Raw genomic sequence first — 15506 nt, 5'->3', positions numbered from 1 at the left:
AACCTAACCTAACCTAACCTAACCTAACCTAACCTTACCTAACCTAACCTAACCTTACCTAACCTAACCTCACCTCACCTCCCTTTACTTCTGTCTGCCTGTCTGTCTATCTATCCGTCTACCTGTCTGTCTGTTTGTCCTCACGTGCCCTTCAATAGTTGCGTAACTTTTCCCTCATGCCGAATACCAATTTCACCCGCCATCAGTCAGCACACCACAATATTTGCTTAATGGCGCCGCTGAAGTTAGGGAGAGAATTTTTGTTGTCATTCTTTTCAGTCTATTTTTGGGTGGGGCTCCGGTTTTTTTTTGTTTGTATGTGTGGGGGGCTGTGTGTGTGTGTGTGTGTGTGTGTGTGTGTGTGTGTGTGTGTGTGTGTGTGTGTGTGTGTTGTCATTATTTTCATTCTATTTTTGTGTGATTCCGTTTTTGTTAGTATGTGTGTGTGAGTATGTGTGTTTGTGGAGGGGGGTTGGGGTGGAGGGTGGTGTGTGTGTGTGTGTGTGTGTGTGTGTGTGTGTGTGTGTGTGTGTGTGTGTGTGTGTGTGTTGTCATTCTTTTCTTTCTATTTTTGGGTAACTTCTTATTTTGTTTGTATGTGTGTGTGAGTAGTGTGTGTGTGTGTTTGTGGAGTGGGGTTGGGGTGGAAGGAGTTGTGTGTGTGTGTGTGTGTGTGTGTGTGTGTGTGTGTGTGGTAAAAGGTGCAGTATTTCCAGGCGACATTTTACAAACTCAGTCATAAAATGTGATATTAAAAACAACAACAACAACAACAACAAAACCAAATAATAACGCCTTGAAAAACGGGTTAAAAAAGAACACATCAGCTGCATTATTAGTGTGTGTGTGTGTGTGTGTGTGTGTGTGTGTGTGTGTGTGTGTGTGTGTGTGTGTGTGTGTGTGTGTGTGTGTGTGTGTGTGTAAGCGTGTGACAGGAAATGCGAAGAGAAGAAGCCGTTGAAAAGCTTGAAAACCGGCTTAAGCTTTTTCTCGTCCCCTTCCTCGACTCACTTCTTATCTGCCTTCTTCCATGTTAGGGCCAGTGCGACGGAGATGAGCAACGAGGCCACGCGCAGCTATAACATATAACCTCTCTTTCGGCCACCTCTTTGGATTCTTTTTAGGAGCTGCGAGTAGCGGGCTTTATTTTTTTTATTATTGTTTCCTTTTTTTGTGCCCTTGAGCTGTCTCCTTTGTTGTAAAAAAAAAAAAAAAAAAAAAATCTATACCGTATAACACATGCACCAAACTATACCGTATAACATGCACCAAACTGTACCGTATAACATGCACCAAACTGTACCGTATAACATGCACCAAACTGTACCGTATAACATGCACCAAACTGTACCGTATAACACATGCACCAAACTGTACCGTATAACATGTACCAAACTGTACCGTATAACATGCACCAATGTATAAAGGGAAGGGAAACGAAGGGAGAAAGAAAAATGAAGGGAAATAAAAATGGAAAGCAAAGGAAGGAAAGCAAACTAAAGGAAAGAAAGGAAAAGAGAGAGAGAGAGAGAGGAGGATATATGATAGAAAGATACAGCACATCCGTAAACAAAAATATATTCATTCACAATTCCTACAGTTATCAAGTTACATATTACCTTTTCTTCATCTCTCTCTCTCTCTCTCTCTCTCTCTCTCTCTCTCTCTCTCTCTCTCTCTCTCTCTCTGGCATTATTCTCTTTTTCCCTTCTCTTTTCCTTTGCTTTCTTTTCCCTTTCCTTTCTTTTATTTTTATGTCTTTTCCTTTCATTTCTTTCCAATTTTATTCTATACTCTCTCTCTCTCTCTCTCTCTCTCTCTCTCTCTCTCTCTCTCTCTCTCTCTCTCTCTCTCTCTCTCTCTCTCTCTCTCTCTCTCTCTCTCTCTCTCTCTCTCTCTCTCTCTCTCTCTCTCTCTCTCTCTCTCTCTCTCTCTCTCTCTCTCTCTTCATACCTTTCCTCCCTTCTCTTCCCTTCCCTTCACCTTCCCCTTTTCTTCATCTCTCTTTTCACCTTCCTTTCCTCCCTTCCTTTCCCTTCCCTTCCCTTCCCTTCCTTTCCCTTCCCTTCCCTTTCCCCTTTCCTCCATCTCTCTCTTCACCTCCCTTTCTTCCCTTCCCTTCCTTTCCCTTCTCTTCCCTTCCCTTCTCTTCTCTTCCCTTCCCTTCCCTTCCCTTCTGTTTCCCCTTTTCTCCATCTCTCTCTTCACCTACCCTTTCATCCTCTTCCCCTCACGAGTGTTGTTTAGGTTCTCGATACGGAAGAAGGGTCACACTACCAACAGGGTCATGAAGCTACCCCTGAAAATGCCTCAAACTTCTCCTATGAAAGCCTTGCCAAATATGTGTGCTTGGGAAATGTTTTGAGATTGTGACCCTTAATTTTTATCTGGTAACACTGTACTGTCTCCTGTATATTTTTTGTGACCCTTAATTTTTATCTGGTAACAATATACTGTTTCCTTTAATTTTTTTTCCACCCCGAACTACAAGTATTATCTTAGTGGGCATTTTTGTACCTTGTTGTTTGTTTGTTTGTTTGTTTGTTTTAGTGGGCATTTTTGTACCTTGTTTGTTTGTTTTAGTGGGCATTTTTGTTCCTTGTTTGTTTGTTTGCTTGTTTTAGTGGTCATTTTTGTTACTTGTTTGTTTTAGTGGGCATTTTTGTACCTTGTTTGTTTGTTTGTTTGTTTTAGTGGGCATTTTTGTACCTTGTTTGTTTGTTTTAGTGGGCATTTTTGTACCTTGTTTGTTTGTTTGTTTGTTTGTTTTAGTGGGCATTTTTGTACCTTGTTTGTTTGTTTGTTTGTTTTAGTGGGCATTTTTGTACCTTGTTTGTTTGTTTGTTTGTTTGTTTTAGTGGGCATTTTTGTACCTTGTTTGTTTGTTTGTTGTCTTGAATGTCCCTTGAGTTGCCTCCTTCACTAAAAAAAATAAAAAAATAAATAAAGAAAAAAAATGGCATGTATGACCTCCTAATGTATTCATACCGTATACGCGTGTTAAAAAAGCCATATTATTATTGTTGTTATTGAGAGAGAGAGAGAGAGAGAGAGAATCATGAATATTAAACAAAATCGGTGTTGTGTGAAAGCAGGTGCGAGGGAGAGGAGAGATATGAAGAGGAGGAGGAGGAGGAGGAGAACAATGGGGCGATTGAGGCATATGGAGAGGACTGGAGGGAGGAGGAGGAGGAGGAGGAGGAGGAGGAGGAGGAGGAGGAGGAGGAAGAATGAAAGGGTGATGACTTTAGCTAAACTTGAGAGAGAGAGAGAGAGAGAGAGAGAGAGAGAGAGAGAGAGAGAGAGAGAGAGAGAGAGAGAGAGAGAGAGAGAGAGATTGTATATTTGCTTATTTGTTTGTATCTTGAAAGTTGTTTGATAGGAGAGAAAAAAATAGAGATAAGGGCATAGATAAATATTTCCTCCTCCTCCTCCTCCTCCTCCTCCTTTCTTCTATTGCTTTTATTATCTACATTTTTTTTATTATTGTATTGCTGTTGTGGCTTATGACGATCAGGAGGAGGAGGAGAAGGAGGAGGAGGAGGAGGAGGAGGAGGGTTAAAAAAAGAGTAGGATATCATTGAAGATTTGATGGAGAGAAGGGAAGGGAAGGGAAGGGAAGAGAAGGGCAAGGAAGGGGAGGGAAGAGAAGGTAAATGAAGAAAAAGTAGGGGAAGAAATAGAGAGAGGAAGGGAAGAGAAGAGAAGAGAAGGGAAGAGAAGAGAAGGGAAAGGAAGGGGAGGGGAGAGAATGTAAATGAAGAAGAGGAAGAAAGAGTAGGGGAAGAAATAGAGAGAGGAAAGGGGAAAGGAAGGGAAGAAAGGGTATTGTAGAGTAAGGGAAGAGAAAGAAAAGGGGAAGGGAGTGAAAGGAAAGGGAAGGGAAGGGAGGAACAGGTAGGTGAAGAGAGAGGAAGAAGAGGGGAAGGGGAGATGAAGGGAAGAAGAGGGTTTTGAATAGGTCATAATGGCTAGATCAAGATTAGGGGAGGTGAGAGGAAGGGGAAGATAAGGGAGAGGAGGAAGAGGAGGGAGGAGGAAGGGAAGAAGAGGAGAGGGGGGGAGGGGGGAGGAAGAAAGAGATAGGTCACATCTGCATTATTTTCAGTTGTTGAAGTCTATGGAAGGAGGAGGAGGAGGAGGAGGAGGGGGAGGGGGAGGAGGAGAGAAAAGGGAGATGGTTTTAAATATTCTAAATTCTGACCTTTTTCACCACTGTTATAGGAAGGAGGAGGAGGAGAGGAGAAGAGAGAGGAGGAGGAGGAGGAGGAGGAGGAGGAGAAAGGAGAGACTAGTGGAAATGGCAGTGTTTTGTCAATAGTTCACCTCCTCCTCCTCGTCCTCCTCCTCCTCCTCCTCCTCCTCCTCCTCCTCCCTCCCTCCCTCACCTGTAAATGGGGTTACCTGATGAACTGATCACATTAACATAACATTAACACATTACGTCAACAACAACAACAACAACAAAAAAAAAACATTGGCATTGATTTTTATTGTTTATTTCTATCACTCTTGTTTACCATCATCATCATTAGTCTACAGCAGAACTAAATCCTCTTCAAATGTCATCTAATGTCATCCACCTCCATCTGTCTGGTGTTAGTGTACTCCACCCTGCTCCACAAATGCTCTAACTCCACCTCTCCACCTCTCTCTCTGGTGTTAGTGTACTCCATCCTGCTCTCACAAATGCTCTAACTCCACCTCTCCACCTCTCTCTCTGGTGTTAGTGTGCTCCATCCTGCTCCACAAATGCTCTAACTCCACCTCTCCACCTCTCTCTCTGGTGTTAGTGTACTCCACCCTGCTCCACAAATGGTCTAACTCCATCTCTCCACCTCTCTCTCTGGTGTTAGTGTACTCCATCCTGCTCCACAAATGCTCTAACTCCACCTCTCCACCTCTCTCTGGTGTTAGTGTACTCCATCCTGCTCCACAAATGCTCTAACTCCACCTCTCCACCTCTCTTTCTGGTGTTAGTGTACTCCATCCTGCTCTCACAAATGCTCTAACTCCACCTCTCCACCTCTCTCTCTGGTGTTAGTGTCCTCCATCCTGCTCCACAAATGCTCTAACTCCACCTCTCCACCTCTCTCTCTCTGGTGTTAGTGTACTCCATCCTGCTCCACAAATGCTCTAACTCCACCTCTCCACCTCTCTCTCTGTCTGGTGTTAGTGTACTCCATCCTGCTCCACAAATGCTCTAACTCCACCTCTCCACCTCTCTCTGTCTGGTGTTAGTGTACTCCATCCTGCTCCACAAATGCTCTAACTCCACCTCTCCACCTCTCTCTCTCTGGTGTTAGTGTACTCCATCCTGCTCCACAAATGCTCTAACTCCACCTCTCCACCTCTCTCTCTCTGGTGTTAGTGTACTCCATCCTGCTCCACAAATGGTCTAACTCCACCTCTCCACCTCTCTCTCTGGTGTTAGTGTACTCCTCCTCCTCCTCCACAAATGCTCTAACTCCACCTCTCCACCTCTCTCTCTGGTGTTAGTGTACTCCATCCTGCTCTCACAAATGCTCGAACTCCACCTCTCTCTCTGGTGTTAGTGCACTCCATCCTGCTCCATAAATGCTCTAACTCCACCTCTCTCTCTGGTGTTAGTGTACTCCATCTTGCCCTGACTGTCGTTTTTAATATCGTCTTTCTCAGTGTTCATCGGTTATATATTTTAATGACCTATATTGCAACTTTCTGTCAGGGATGTTTTGTTTTGTGTCCTAACTTAACCTCTCCATCTGGTCCTCTGTCTATTTCTATCTATGTCTCTATCTCTGTATCTGGCTTTTTCTATTGTCTTTCTCAGTGTTCAGTGGTTATATGCTTTCATCTCTTATATTCCAACTTTCTGTCAGGGATGTTTTGTTTTGTGTCCTAACTTAACCTCTCCATCTGGTCCTCTGTCTATTTCTATCTATGTCTCTATTTCTGTATCTGGCTGTCTTTTCTATTGTCTTTCTGTGTTCAGTGGTTATATGCTTTCATCTCTTATATTGCAACTTTCTGTCAGGGATGTTTTGTTTTGTGTCCTAACTTAACCTCTCCATCTGGTCCTCTGGCTATCTGTATCTATTTCTCTATTTCTGTATCTGGCTGTCTTTTCTATTGTCTTTCTGTGTTCAATGGTTATACGCTTTCATCACTTATATTCCAACTTTCTGTCAGGGATGTTTTGTTTTGTGTCCTAACTTAACCTCTCCAGCTGGTCCTCTGGCTATCTGTATCTATGTCTCTATCTCTGTATCTGTCTTTTCTATTGTCTTTCTCTGTGTTCAGTGGTTATACGCTTTCATCTCTTATATTCCAACTTTCTGTCAGGGATGTTTTGTTTTGTGTCCTAACTTAACCTCTCCATCTGGTCCTCTGGCTATCTGTATCTATGTCTCTATCTCTGTTTCTGGTTGTCTTTTCTATTGTCTTTCTGTGTTCAATGGTTATATGCTTTCATCTCGTATATTGCAACTTTCTGTCAGGGATGTTTTGTTTTGTGTCCTAACTTAACCTCTCCATCTGGTCCTCTGGCTATCTGTATCTATGTCTCTATTTCTGTTTCTGGTTGTCTTTTCTATTGTCTTTCTGTGTTCAGTGGTTATACGCTTTCATCTCTTATATTCCAACTTTCTGTCAGGGATGTTTTGTTTTGTGTCCTAACTTAACCTCTCCATCTGGTCCTCTGGCTATCTGTATCTATGTCTCTATCTCTGTTTCTGGTTGTCTTTTCTATTGTCTTTCTGTGTTCAGTGGTTATACGCTTTCATCTCTTATATTCCAACTCTCTGTCAGGGATGTTTTGTTTTGTGTCCTAACTTAACCTCTCAATCTGGTCCTCTGGCTATTTCTATCTATGTCTCTATCTCTGTATCTGGCTGTCTTTTCTATTGTCTTTCTGTGTTCAATGGTTATATGCTTTCATCTCTTATATTCCAACTTTCTGTCAGGGATGTTTTGTTTTGTGTCCTAACTTAACCTCTCCATCTGGTCCTCTGGCTATCTGTATCTATGTCTCTATTTCTGTATCTGGCTGTCTTTTCTATTGTCTTTCTCAGTGTTCAGTGGTTATATGCTTTCATCACTTATATTGCAACTTTCTGTCAGGGATGTTTTGTTTTGTGTCCTAACTTAACCTCTCCATCTGGTCCTCTGGCTATTTCTATCTATGTCTCTATCTCTGTATCTGTCTTTTCTATTGTCTTTCTGTGTTCAGTGGTTATATGCTTTCATCACTTTTACTCCAACTTTCTGTCAGGGATGTTTTCGTGTTTTCTAAGTTCATTTCCCAACCGGATCCTCTTCCTCCCTGTTGTTAGTGTACTTCATCCTGCTACGGTTTTTGTTTTGTCGCCGTTCTCCGTTCTCAGTGCCCTTTGTTTATGTATTTTGATCTCTAACATTCAAAAGTGGTGTTCATGTACTTGTTTCGGCTTCGGACTAGCGCACAGCATATCAGACTTGACCCTCTGTCCTTACTAACCTACCATCTCTGTCCCTAACCATCGCCTTCCTCTCCCACAACCTTTGAACTATCGCACACCATCTCCCAGCCTGACCCTCCCTCTGTCTGTCCTAACCATCTGTTCCCTCCCTCCCACAGCCTTTGAACTATCGCATACCATCTCCCAGCCTGACCCTCCCTCTGTCTGTCCTAACCATCTGTTCCCTCCCTCCCACAGCCTTTAAACTATCGCACACTATCTCCCAGCCTGACCCTCCCTCTGTCTGTCCTAACCATCTGTTCCCTCCCTCCCACAGCCTTTAAACTATCGCACACTATCTCCCAACCTGACCCTCCCTCTGTCTGTCTTAACCATCTGTTCCCTCCCTCCCACAGCCATTGAACTATCTCACACCATCTCCCAGCCTGACCCTCCCTCTGTCTGTCCTAACCATCTGTTCCCTCCCTCCCACAGCCTTTAAACTATCACACCATCTCCTAACCTGACCCTCCCTCCGTCTGTCCTAACCATCTGTTCCCTCCCTCCCACAGCCTTTAAACTATCGCACACCATCTCCCAACCTGACCCTCCCTCCGTCCAACCTAACCATCGCTTCTCTCTCTCCTACAGGCGGCGGGGAGTGGCCAGCAGCAGCCCGGCCTGTGCACGATCCTCTACGACTACGAGGCGCAGGGTGACGACGAGCTCAGCCTCCGCCACGGGGAGATCATCGAGGTGCTCAGCCGGGACGTGAAGATCTCGGGCGACGAGGGCTGGTGGACCGGGAAGATAAGCGGGAAGGTGAGGAACGAAGCTGAGAGGGTGAAGGAGAGTTAGAGAGTTAGAGGAAGCTGAGGAAGAACAGATTTCTTTTTGTTCTCATTTATTTTTGCCCTAGAGCTATAATAAGTTAACCCGGTAGCACCGAAGAGGAGGAGTAGGAGTAGTAGGAGGAGGACGGGGAAAGAAAGTAGAGAAGAGTGTGTTTGAAAAAAGAAATGGAAGTAGGGGAGGAGGAAAAGAGGGGAAAGGAAGAACTGGAAAAGAACTTAGAAGGTGAAGGAAGAGTGTTAGGGCGTTAGAAATGGATGGAAGTAGAGAGGGAGGAGGAAGGGGAAAGAAAGTGTAGACAAGACCTGATAACGTGAAGAAAATGTGTTAGAAAAAAAAATGGAGGTAGGGGAGGAGGAAAAGAGGGGAAAGGAAAAGCTGGAAATGAACTTAGAAGGTGAAGGAAGAGTGTTAGGGCGTTAGAAATGGATGGAAGTAGATAGGGAGGAGGACGGGGAAAGAAAGTAGACAAGACCTGATAACATGAAGAAAATGTGTTAGAAAAAAGAAATGGAGGTAGGGGAGGAGGAAAACAGGGGAAAGGAAAAACTGGAAAAGAACTTAGAAGGTGAAGGAAGAGTGTTAGGGCGTTAGAAATGGATGGAAGAGGATTGCATAAGACCTCTTCCCGCCTCTTTATCATTTACTCTCCTTCGTGTCAGTCTGTAAGTGGGTCAATCAGATAATCTAGACCTCTAAGTGTGTATAATAAGCTGAAAAGATGAAGGAAGGGTATTAGTGAGCCAGAAAGATGTAAGTAGGATTAGGGAACAGTTCTGAGGGTGACGCTAAGAAGGTAAAGGATAAGTGTTAGTGAGTGAGAAGGTGAAGGAATACATAGGAATACATAGGAAGAACAGACACCAGAAGACCTGTTAGTGAGTCAGAAAGGTGTAAGTAGGATTAGGGAACAGTTCTGAGAGTGAAGCTAAGAAGGTAAAGGAAAAGTGTTAGTGAGTTAGTGAGTGACAAGATGAAGGAATACATAGGAATACATAGGAAGAACAGACACCAGAAGACCTGTTAGTGAGTCAGAAAGGTGTAAGTAGGATTAGGGAACAGTTCTGAGGGTGAAAACAAGCTAAGAAGGTAAAGGAAAAGTGTTAGTGAGTTAGTGAATGACAACATGAAGGAATACATAGGAATACATAGGAAGAACAGACACCAGAAGACCTGTAAGTGAGTCAGAAAGATGTAAGTAGGATTAGGGAACAGTTCTGAGGGTGAAAACAAGCGTAGAAGGTAAAGGAAAAGTGTTAGTGAGTTAGAGAGTGAAGGAAGGGAGTGAGTGAGTCTAAAATGAAAATAAGTAAGGTTTTAAGGGAACATGAGGGAAGGGGAAAGGAAGGGAGGGGAAGGCAAGGAGGAAAGGGAGAGGAAAATTAAGGTGAGAGAAAGCTAGGTCGGGTAGGAGGGAGGTAAAATAAGGAGTACTTCAGACGGGGGAGGAAGATAGTACATGTATAGAACGAGTAATGATGGAAAAGTAGATGGCTCCCCCCCTCCCCCTCCCCCACCTCTCCCTCCTGTAACGCCCCGGCAGAAAGGAGATAGAAGGAAATACCGTGATGAAAGGGGAGGAAGAGGAGGTAAAGAGAGAAAGGAAAGAAGGAAAAGAAGAAGAGGGAAGGAGAAGATAGGAGATGAAGGAGGAAGGAGGAGATAGGAATGGAGGAAAAGAGGAGGCAGGGAGGGAGGAAATGAGAGACTAATGGAAAAAGGAGGAGGAGGATAGGAGGGGAAGGCAAGGGAAGGGAAGGAGAGAAGGAAGGGGAAAGAAGGGAAGGTTACAAGAGGGATGGGAAATGAAGGGGAATTACCCACTCAGATTAAGGGAAGGGGGAATGGGGAAGGGAAGGGAAGGGAAGGGTAAAGACAGGAGGAGGGAGGAAGGGAGGGGATGATGAGAGAAGGGAAAGGAAGGGAGAGGTGAGGAGAAGGCAAGGTGGGAAGGGAGATAAAATTAAGGGAAGAGAAAGGAAGAGTAAGGTAAATGGAGGGAGGAGGGGAGAGATGGGTAAGGGAAGGGAAGGTAAAGTGATGCATAGGGAGAGAATAAGTGAGAGAAAGGTAAGATAAGGTAAGGAGAAGAAGGGAGAGAGAGAAAGGGAAGAAAAGGGAAGATAGTGGGAGGAAAGGGAGGAAGGGGAGAGGAAAGTAAGGCAAGGTAAAGGGAAGGGAAGGGAAGGAAAAGGGAGATAGAGGAAGAGGAGAGGAGAGTAAGGCAAGGTTAAGGAAAGAAGGGAGGTGAAGGGAAGGGAGGGAAAAGGAAGATATAGGAAGGGGAGAGGAAAGTAAGGTAAGGTAAACTATGATAAATGTAGGGAAGAAGAAGGTAGGGCAAGAGGGGAGGAATGGAGAGAAAGGGAAGGGAAGAGAAAATGAAGTAGGGATAGGGAAGGGAGAAAAGGTAAAGAAATAGGGTGATTAAGGTAAGGGAGAGAAATATAAAATGGAGGTAGAAAAGGTAGAAAAAGAAGAGGAATGTAAGGTAAGGTAAAGGAAGGGAAGAAGGTAAGGAGTAAAAGGAAGGGAGATAAAGGAAAGGGAAGGGAAGGGAAGGGAAAGCATAATGGGTGTAGAAAAGGTAGAGAGGGAAGAAGAAGGTAAGGTCAAAGGTCAAGGGTGAAAGGTAAGGTGAGGTAAGGTATGATAAGGTAACGTTAGGTAAGAAAGGGAGATTAAGGGAAGGGAGAGAAATATAAAATGGAGGTAGAGGAGGTTGAAAAAGGAGAGGAAAGTAAGGTAAGGTAAAGGAAGGGAGATTAAGGGAAGGGAGAGAAATATAAAATGGAGGTAGAGAAGGTTGAAAATGGAGAGGAAAGTAAGGTAAGGTAAAGGAAGGGAGATTAAGGGAAGGGAGAGAAATATAAAATGGAGGTAGAGAAGGTTGAAAAAGGAGAGGAAAGTAAGGTAAGGTAAAGGAAGGGAGATTAAGGGAAGGGAAGGAAAGGGAAAACATAATGGGTGTAGAAAAAAGGTAGAGAGGGAAGGAGAAGAAGGTAAGGTGAGGTGAGGTAAGGTTAGGTAAGGTAAGGAAAGGTAAGGTAAGGTAAGGTAAGGTTAGGTAAGGGTAGGGAAGAAAGGGAGATTAAGGGAAGGGAGAGAAATATAAAACAGAGGTAGAGAAGGTAGAAAAAGGAGAGGAAAGTGAGGTAAGGTAAAGGAAGGGAAGAAGATAAAGAGATAAAGGGAAGGGAAGGAAAGGGAAAACATAATGGGTGTAAAAAAAGGTAGAGAGGGAAGGAGAAGAAGGTAAGGTAAGGTCAAAGGTAAGGTAAGGTAAGGTAAGGACAGGTGTTTGTAGGTAAATAATTAATGGAAAGGGGAAGGTAAGGGTAAGGTAGGGAGATGAAGGGTGGCTGGAAGGTAAATAATGGGTAGGCTGTTTTGATAGTAGATAATGGGGAGGAGGAGGAGGAGGAGGAGGAGGAGGAAGATTAAAGAAGATACAAATGAAAAGTAGTGAAAGTAAGTGTTGGGGAGAGAGAGAGAGAGAGATTGAGATTGCCATACTTTTGTTCTTTCTGCTCTCTCTCTCTCTCTCTCTCTCTCTCTCTCTCTCTCTCTCTCTCTCCTGCACTTTCACTAATTGCTTCATTTTAACTTTTCTGATCTTTCTTTTGTTTCTTTAATTTTCTTCCTCTCTTTTTTTCTCTTTTTCCTTTTTCTTATTTTTTATCTTTATTGTTTTTATCACGTTTTTAAGATTATTGGCATCGTTTTTTTTTCATTTCCTTTATTTCCCATTTTCCTTTTTTCCTCTCCTTTATTTCCCCTTCTTTCTTGTTCTCTTCTTTATTTTCCTTTTTCATTTTTTCCTCTTCTTTATTTCCCTGTTTCCTTTTTTCCCTCTTCTTTATTTCCCTTTTTCCTTTTTTCCTCTATTTCCCTTTTTCATTTTTTCCTCCTTTATTTCCTTTTTTCCTTTTTTCCTCTTCTTTATTTCCATTTTTCCTTTTTTTCCTCTTATTTCTTTCCTTTTTTCCTCTTCTTTATTTCCATTTTTCCTTTTTTTCCTCTTATTTCTTTCCTTTTTTCCTCTTCTTTATTTCCCTTCTTCATTTTTTCCTTCTTTATTTCCCTTTTTCTTTGTTTTTCTTTCCGTTTTCATTTCTCATTTTTCTTTATTCTGTTTTCCTATCCCCCCGTTTTTCCTTTACTGTCTTCCTCTTCCTTCTCTTTCTGTGTTTTTCTTCCTCTTCTCTATTCCTTTTTTATCGTTCCTCCTATTCCTCTTTCTATATTCTCTCTTCTTCCTCTTTCTTCTTTTTTTGTCCTCCTCCTCCTCCTCCTCCTCCTCTTCTCTATCATTTTTCATTTTTTTCCTCTGTATTCCCCCTCCTCCTCTTCCTCCTCCTCTTCCTATAGTCTGTTTCTCTTCCTCTTCTTCCTCTTTCTTATCTTCATTTTTTCCTTCTTCCTCTCTTCTTTTTTGTCTTCCTCCTCCTCTTTATCATTTTTCATCTTTTTCCTCTATATTCCCCCTCCTCCTCTTCCTCCTCCTCTTCCTATAGTTTGTTTCTTTTCCTCTTGTTCCCTGTCCACTTTTAGCTCTCTACAGTTTTCCTCCTCCTCTTCCTCTTTCCTCTTACTCCCTTGTTTGGATCGATCATTGTTTTCCTCTTCCTCTTTGCATTCCCTTTATCTCATCTTCCTCTTCCTTTAGTCTGTATGATTTCCTTTTTTTTGTTTTAATATTCTTCCTCTTTCCTCTTCCTCTTTCCTCTTGTATGCTTTGGTTGCGTCTAATGTTTTCCTCTTCTTTGCATCCTCCTCTTCCTCCTCTTTCTTTTGTCTGTTTCATTTCCTCTTCTTCCTCTTCCTCTCTCTGTCTCCTCTTCCTCTTTCCTCTTTGGTTTGGTCGTGTCTGCATCTCCTCTTGCCCTAATGGTCTCCTCTTACTTGAACTTTCCTCCAATACCTCCATTCTTCTTCTTTAATTAGTCTTTGTATTCTCTCTCTCTCTCTCTCTCTCTCTCTCTCTCTCTCTCTCTCTCTCTCTCTCTCTCTCTCTCTCTCTCTCTCGTGTAATTAACGTGTCTAATACTTGTTTTAATGGTTCCATGGGTCATTAATTCTCCCAGTGCTTGGTTAAGTTAGGATAGGGTAAGGTAGGGTAGGGCAAGGTATGGGAGGGTAAGGGTTAGGTAAGGTAGGGTTGAGCTAGGGTAAGTTAGGTATGCGTAGGGAGGGATAGGGTAGGATAGGGCAGGCTTTGTTAGGCAGGGTTAAGTTTGGGATAGGTTAGGGTAAATTAGGTTGGGGTAGGGAAGAGAGGGGCAGGATAGGATAGGACAGGCTTTGTTAGGCAGAGTTAAGTTTAGAATAGGTCAGGGTAGGGAAGAGAGGGACAGGGTTGGATAGGGCAGGCTTTGGTAGGCTGAGTTTAGCTAAAGATACTCTAGGGTAAGTTATGTTAGGGGTGGATATGGTAGGTTTCGTTAATTTAGTTAAGCATAGGATATAGGTAAGGCAATGGCAGGATGGGATAGGATATGCTAGGTTAGGGTATTAAGGGTAGACTAGGGTAGTGTAGTTTAGGTTAGGTCAGGTCAGGCTAGTTTAGGTTAGGTCAGGTCAGGCTAGTTTAGGTTAGGTCAGGTCAGGCTAGTTTAGGTTAGGTCAGGTCAGGCTAGTTTAGGTTAGGTCAGGTCAGGCTAGTTTAGGTTAGGGCAGGTCAGGCTAGTTTAGGTTAGGTCAGGTCAGGCTAGTTTAGGTTATTTCAGGTCAGGCTAGTTTAGGTTACGTCAGGTCAGGCTAGTTTAGGTTAGGTCAGGTCAGGCTAGTTTAGGTCAGGTCAGGTCTGGCTAGTTTAGGTCAGGTCAGGTCAGGCTAGTTTAGGTTGAGGGTAAGGGTTGAAGAGTATGGGATTGATATACGCTCCAGCGGCGCAATGGTTAGTGTTCCTGACTACGAATGTGCGGGGCTGGGTTCGAATTCTGGGCTGGGCAGTCGGCATGCAGTCCACCCGGCTGTTCATCCTTCCTCTCGGGCGAGGGGCTTCGTGGTGCAGTGGTTAGCACACACGGCTCACAACCGAGAGAGCCCGGGTTCGATTCCCGGGCGGAGTGGAAAAATTTTGGCGGCTTTTCCGATACCTTACACCCCTGTCCACCCAGCAGTGAATGGGTGCCAGGTATTAATCGGGGGTTGTGTTCCGTCTCCTGGGATCTGTTCCTTTCTATAAATCCTTCCCCTCCTGTCTCTCTCTCCGGCATATGACCACAGATGTTGCGCCGACTAAACGAAACTTTCCAACCTTCCTCTCGGGCTGGTCGATAAATGTGTACCTGGGGACACCTGGGGAAGGTAAACTGTGATAACCCGGATGTCACGCTGGCCCTGTGTCGGGTTAAGGGTTCTCCCCCACCACAGTCTCAAAGGGCCAACGGGACGGAGATGAGCACCGCCGCCACGCGCAGCTATAGCGTATGCCCCCAACTGTACTCTTGTTAGGTTTGGTTAGGTTAGGTTAGAGTAAACATGATTAGGGTAAGGAATTGTTAAGGTTAGGTGAGCTAGGTTAGGTGATTATATATGTAGGGTAGGGCAGGACATATTAGGAGTTAGGATAGGCAGGGGGAGGTAGTGTTAGGTTAGGGTAGGCAGGGTTAGGTAATGTTAGGTTAGGTTAGGTAACAGTTAAGGTAGGCATGGTTAGGTAATGTTAGGATAGGCATGGTTAGGTAAGGTAAGGTTAGGTAAAAGTTAGGGTAGTCATAGTTGGGTAATGTTAGGATAGGCTTGGTTAGGTTAGGTAAGGTAAGGTTAGGTAAAAGTTAGGGTAGTCATAGTTAGGTAATGTTAGGATAGGCTTGGTTAGGTTATGTAAGGTAAGGTTAGGTAAAAGTTAGGGTAGTCATAGTTGGGTAATGTTAGGATAGGCATGGTTAGGTAATGTTAGGATAGGCATGGTTAGGTAAGGTAAGGTTAGGTAAAAGTTAGGGTAGTCATAGTTGGGTAATGTTAGGGTAGGCTTGGTTAGGTTAGGTAAGGTTAGGTAAAAGTTAGGGTAGTCATAGTTAGGTAATGTTAGGGTAGGCTTGGTTAGGTAATGTTAGGATAGGCATGGTTAGGTAAGGTAAGGTTAGGTTAAAGTTAGGGTAGTCATAGTTGGGTAATGTTAGGGTAGGCTTGGTTAGGTAAGGTAAGGTTAGGTAAAAGTTAGGGTAGTCATAGTTGGGTAATGTTAGGGTAGACATGGTTAGGTAATGTTAGGTTAGGTTAGGAAAG

The 15506-nt window shown here is 43.5% G+C and overlaps 1 protein-coding gene and 1 long non-coding RNA gene across 15 annotated transcripts in view; both read left to right on the top strand.

Moving 5' to 3' along the window:
* LOC127000592 (mitogen-activated protein kinase kinase kinase 11-like) overlaps positions 1-15506 on the top strand; it is a 151018-nt gene that overhangs the window by 27601 nt on the left and 107911 nt on the right. For all 14 annotated transcript variants that reach the window (XR_007754326.1, XR_007754328.1, XR_007754327.1 and 11 more), the window contains exon 3: positions 8070-8240. Coding sequence is in view for 11 of the 14 variants with exons in the window: in XM_050864486.1 (XP_050720443.1) it covers positions 8070-8240 (171 nt within the window). In the remaining 3 variants the exon portion in view is untranslated. The remainder of the gene's footprint in view (positions 1-8069; positions 8241-15506) is intronic.
* LOC127000595 (uncharacterized) lies at positions 8385-9926 on the top strand. The gene is made up of 3 exons (XR_007754331.1): positions 8385-8495; positions 8839-9066; positions 9207-9926. It is a non-coding gene; the product is annotated as an uncharacterized LOC127000595 (long non-coding RNA).

Source organism: Eriocheir sinensis, chromosome 19 (genome assembly GCF_024679095.1).
Source record: "Eriocheir sinensis breed Jianghai 21 chromosome 19, ASM2467909v1, whole genome shotgun sequence".
In the NCBI taxonomy this organism is placed as follows: Eukaryota; Metazoa; Arthropoda; class Malacostraca; order Decapoda; family Varunidae; genus Eriocheir; species Eriocheir sinensis.
Note: the sequence above shows the minus strand (reverse complement) of the source record. Positions and strands in the feature narration are given on the sequence as shown.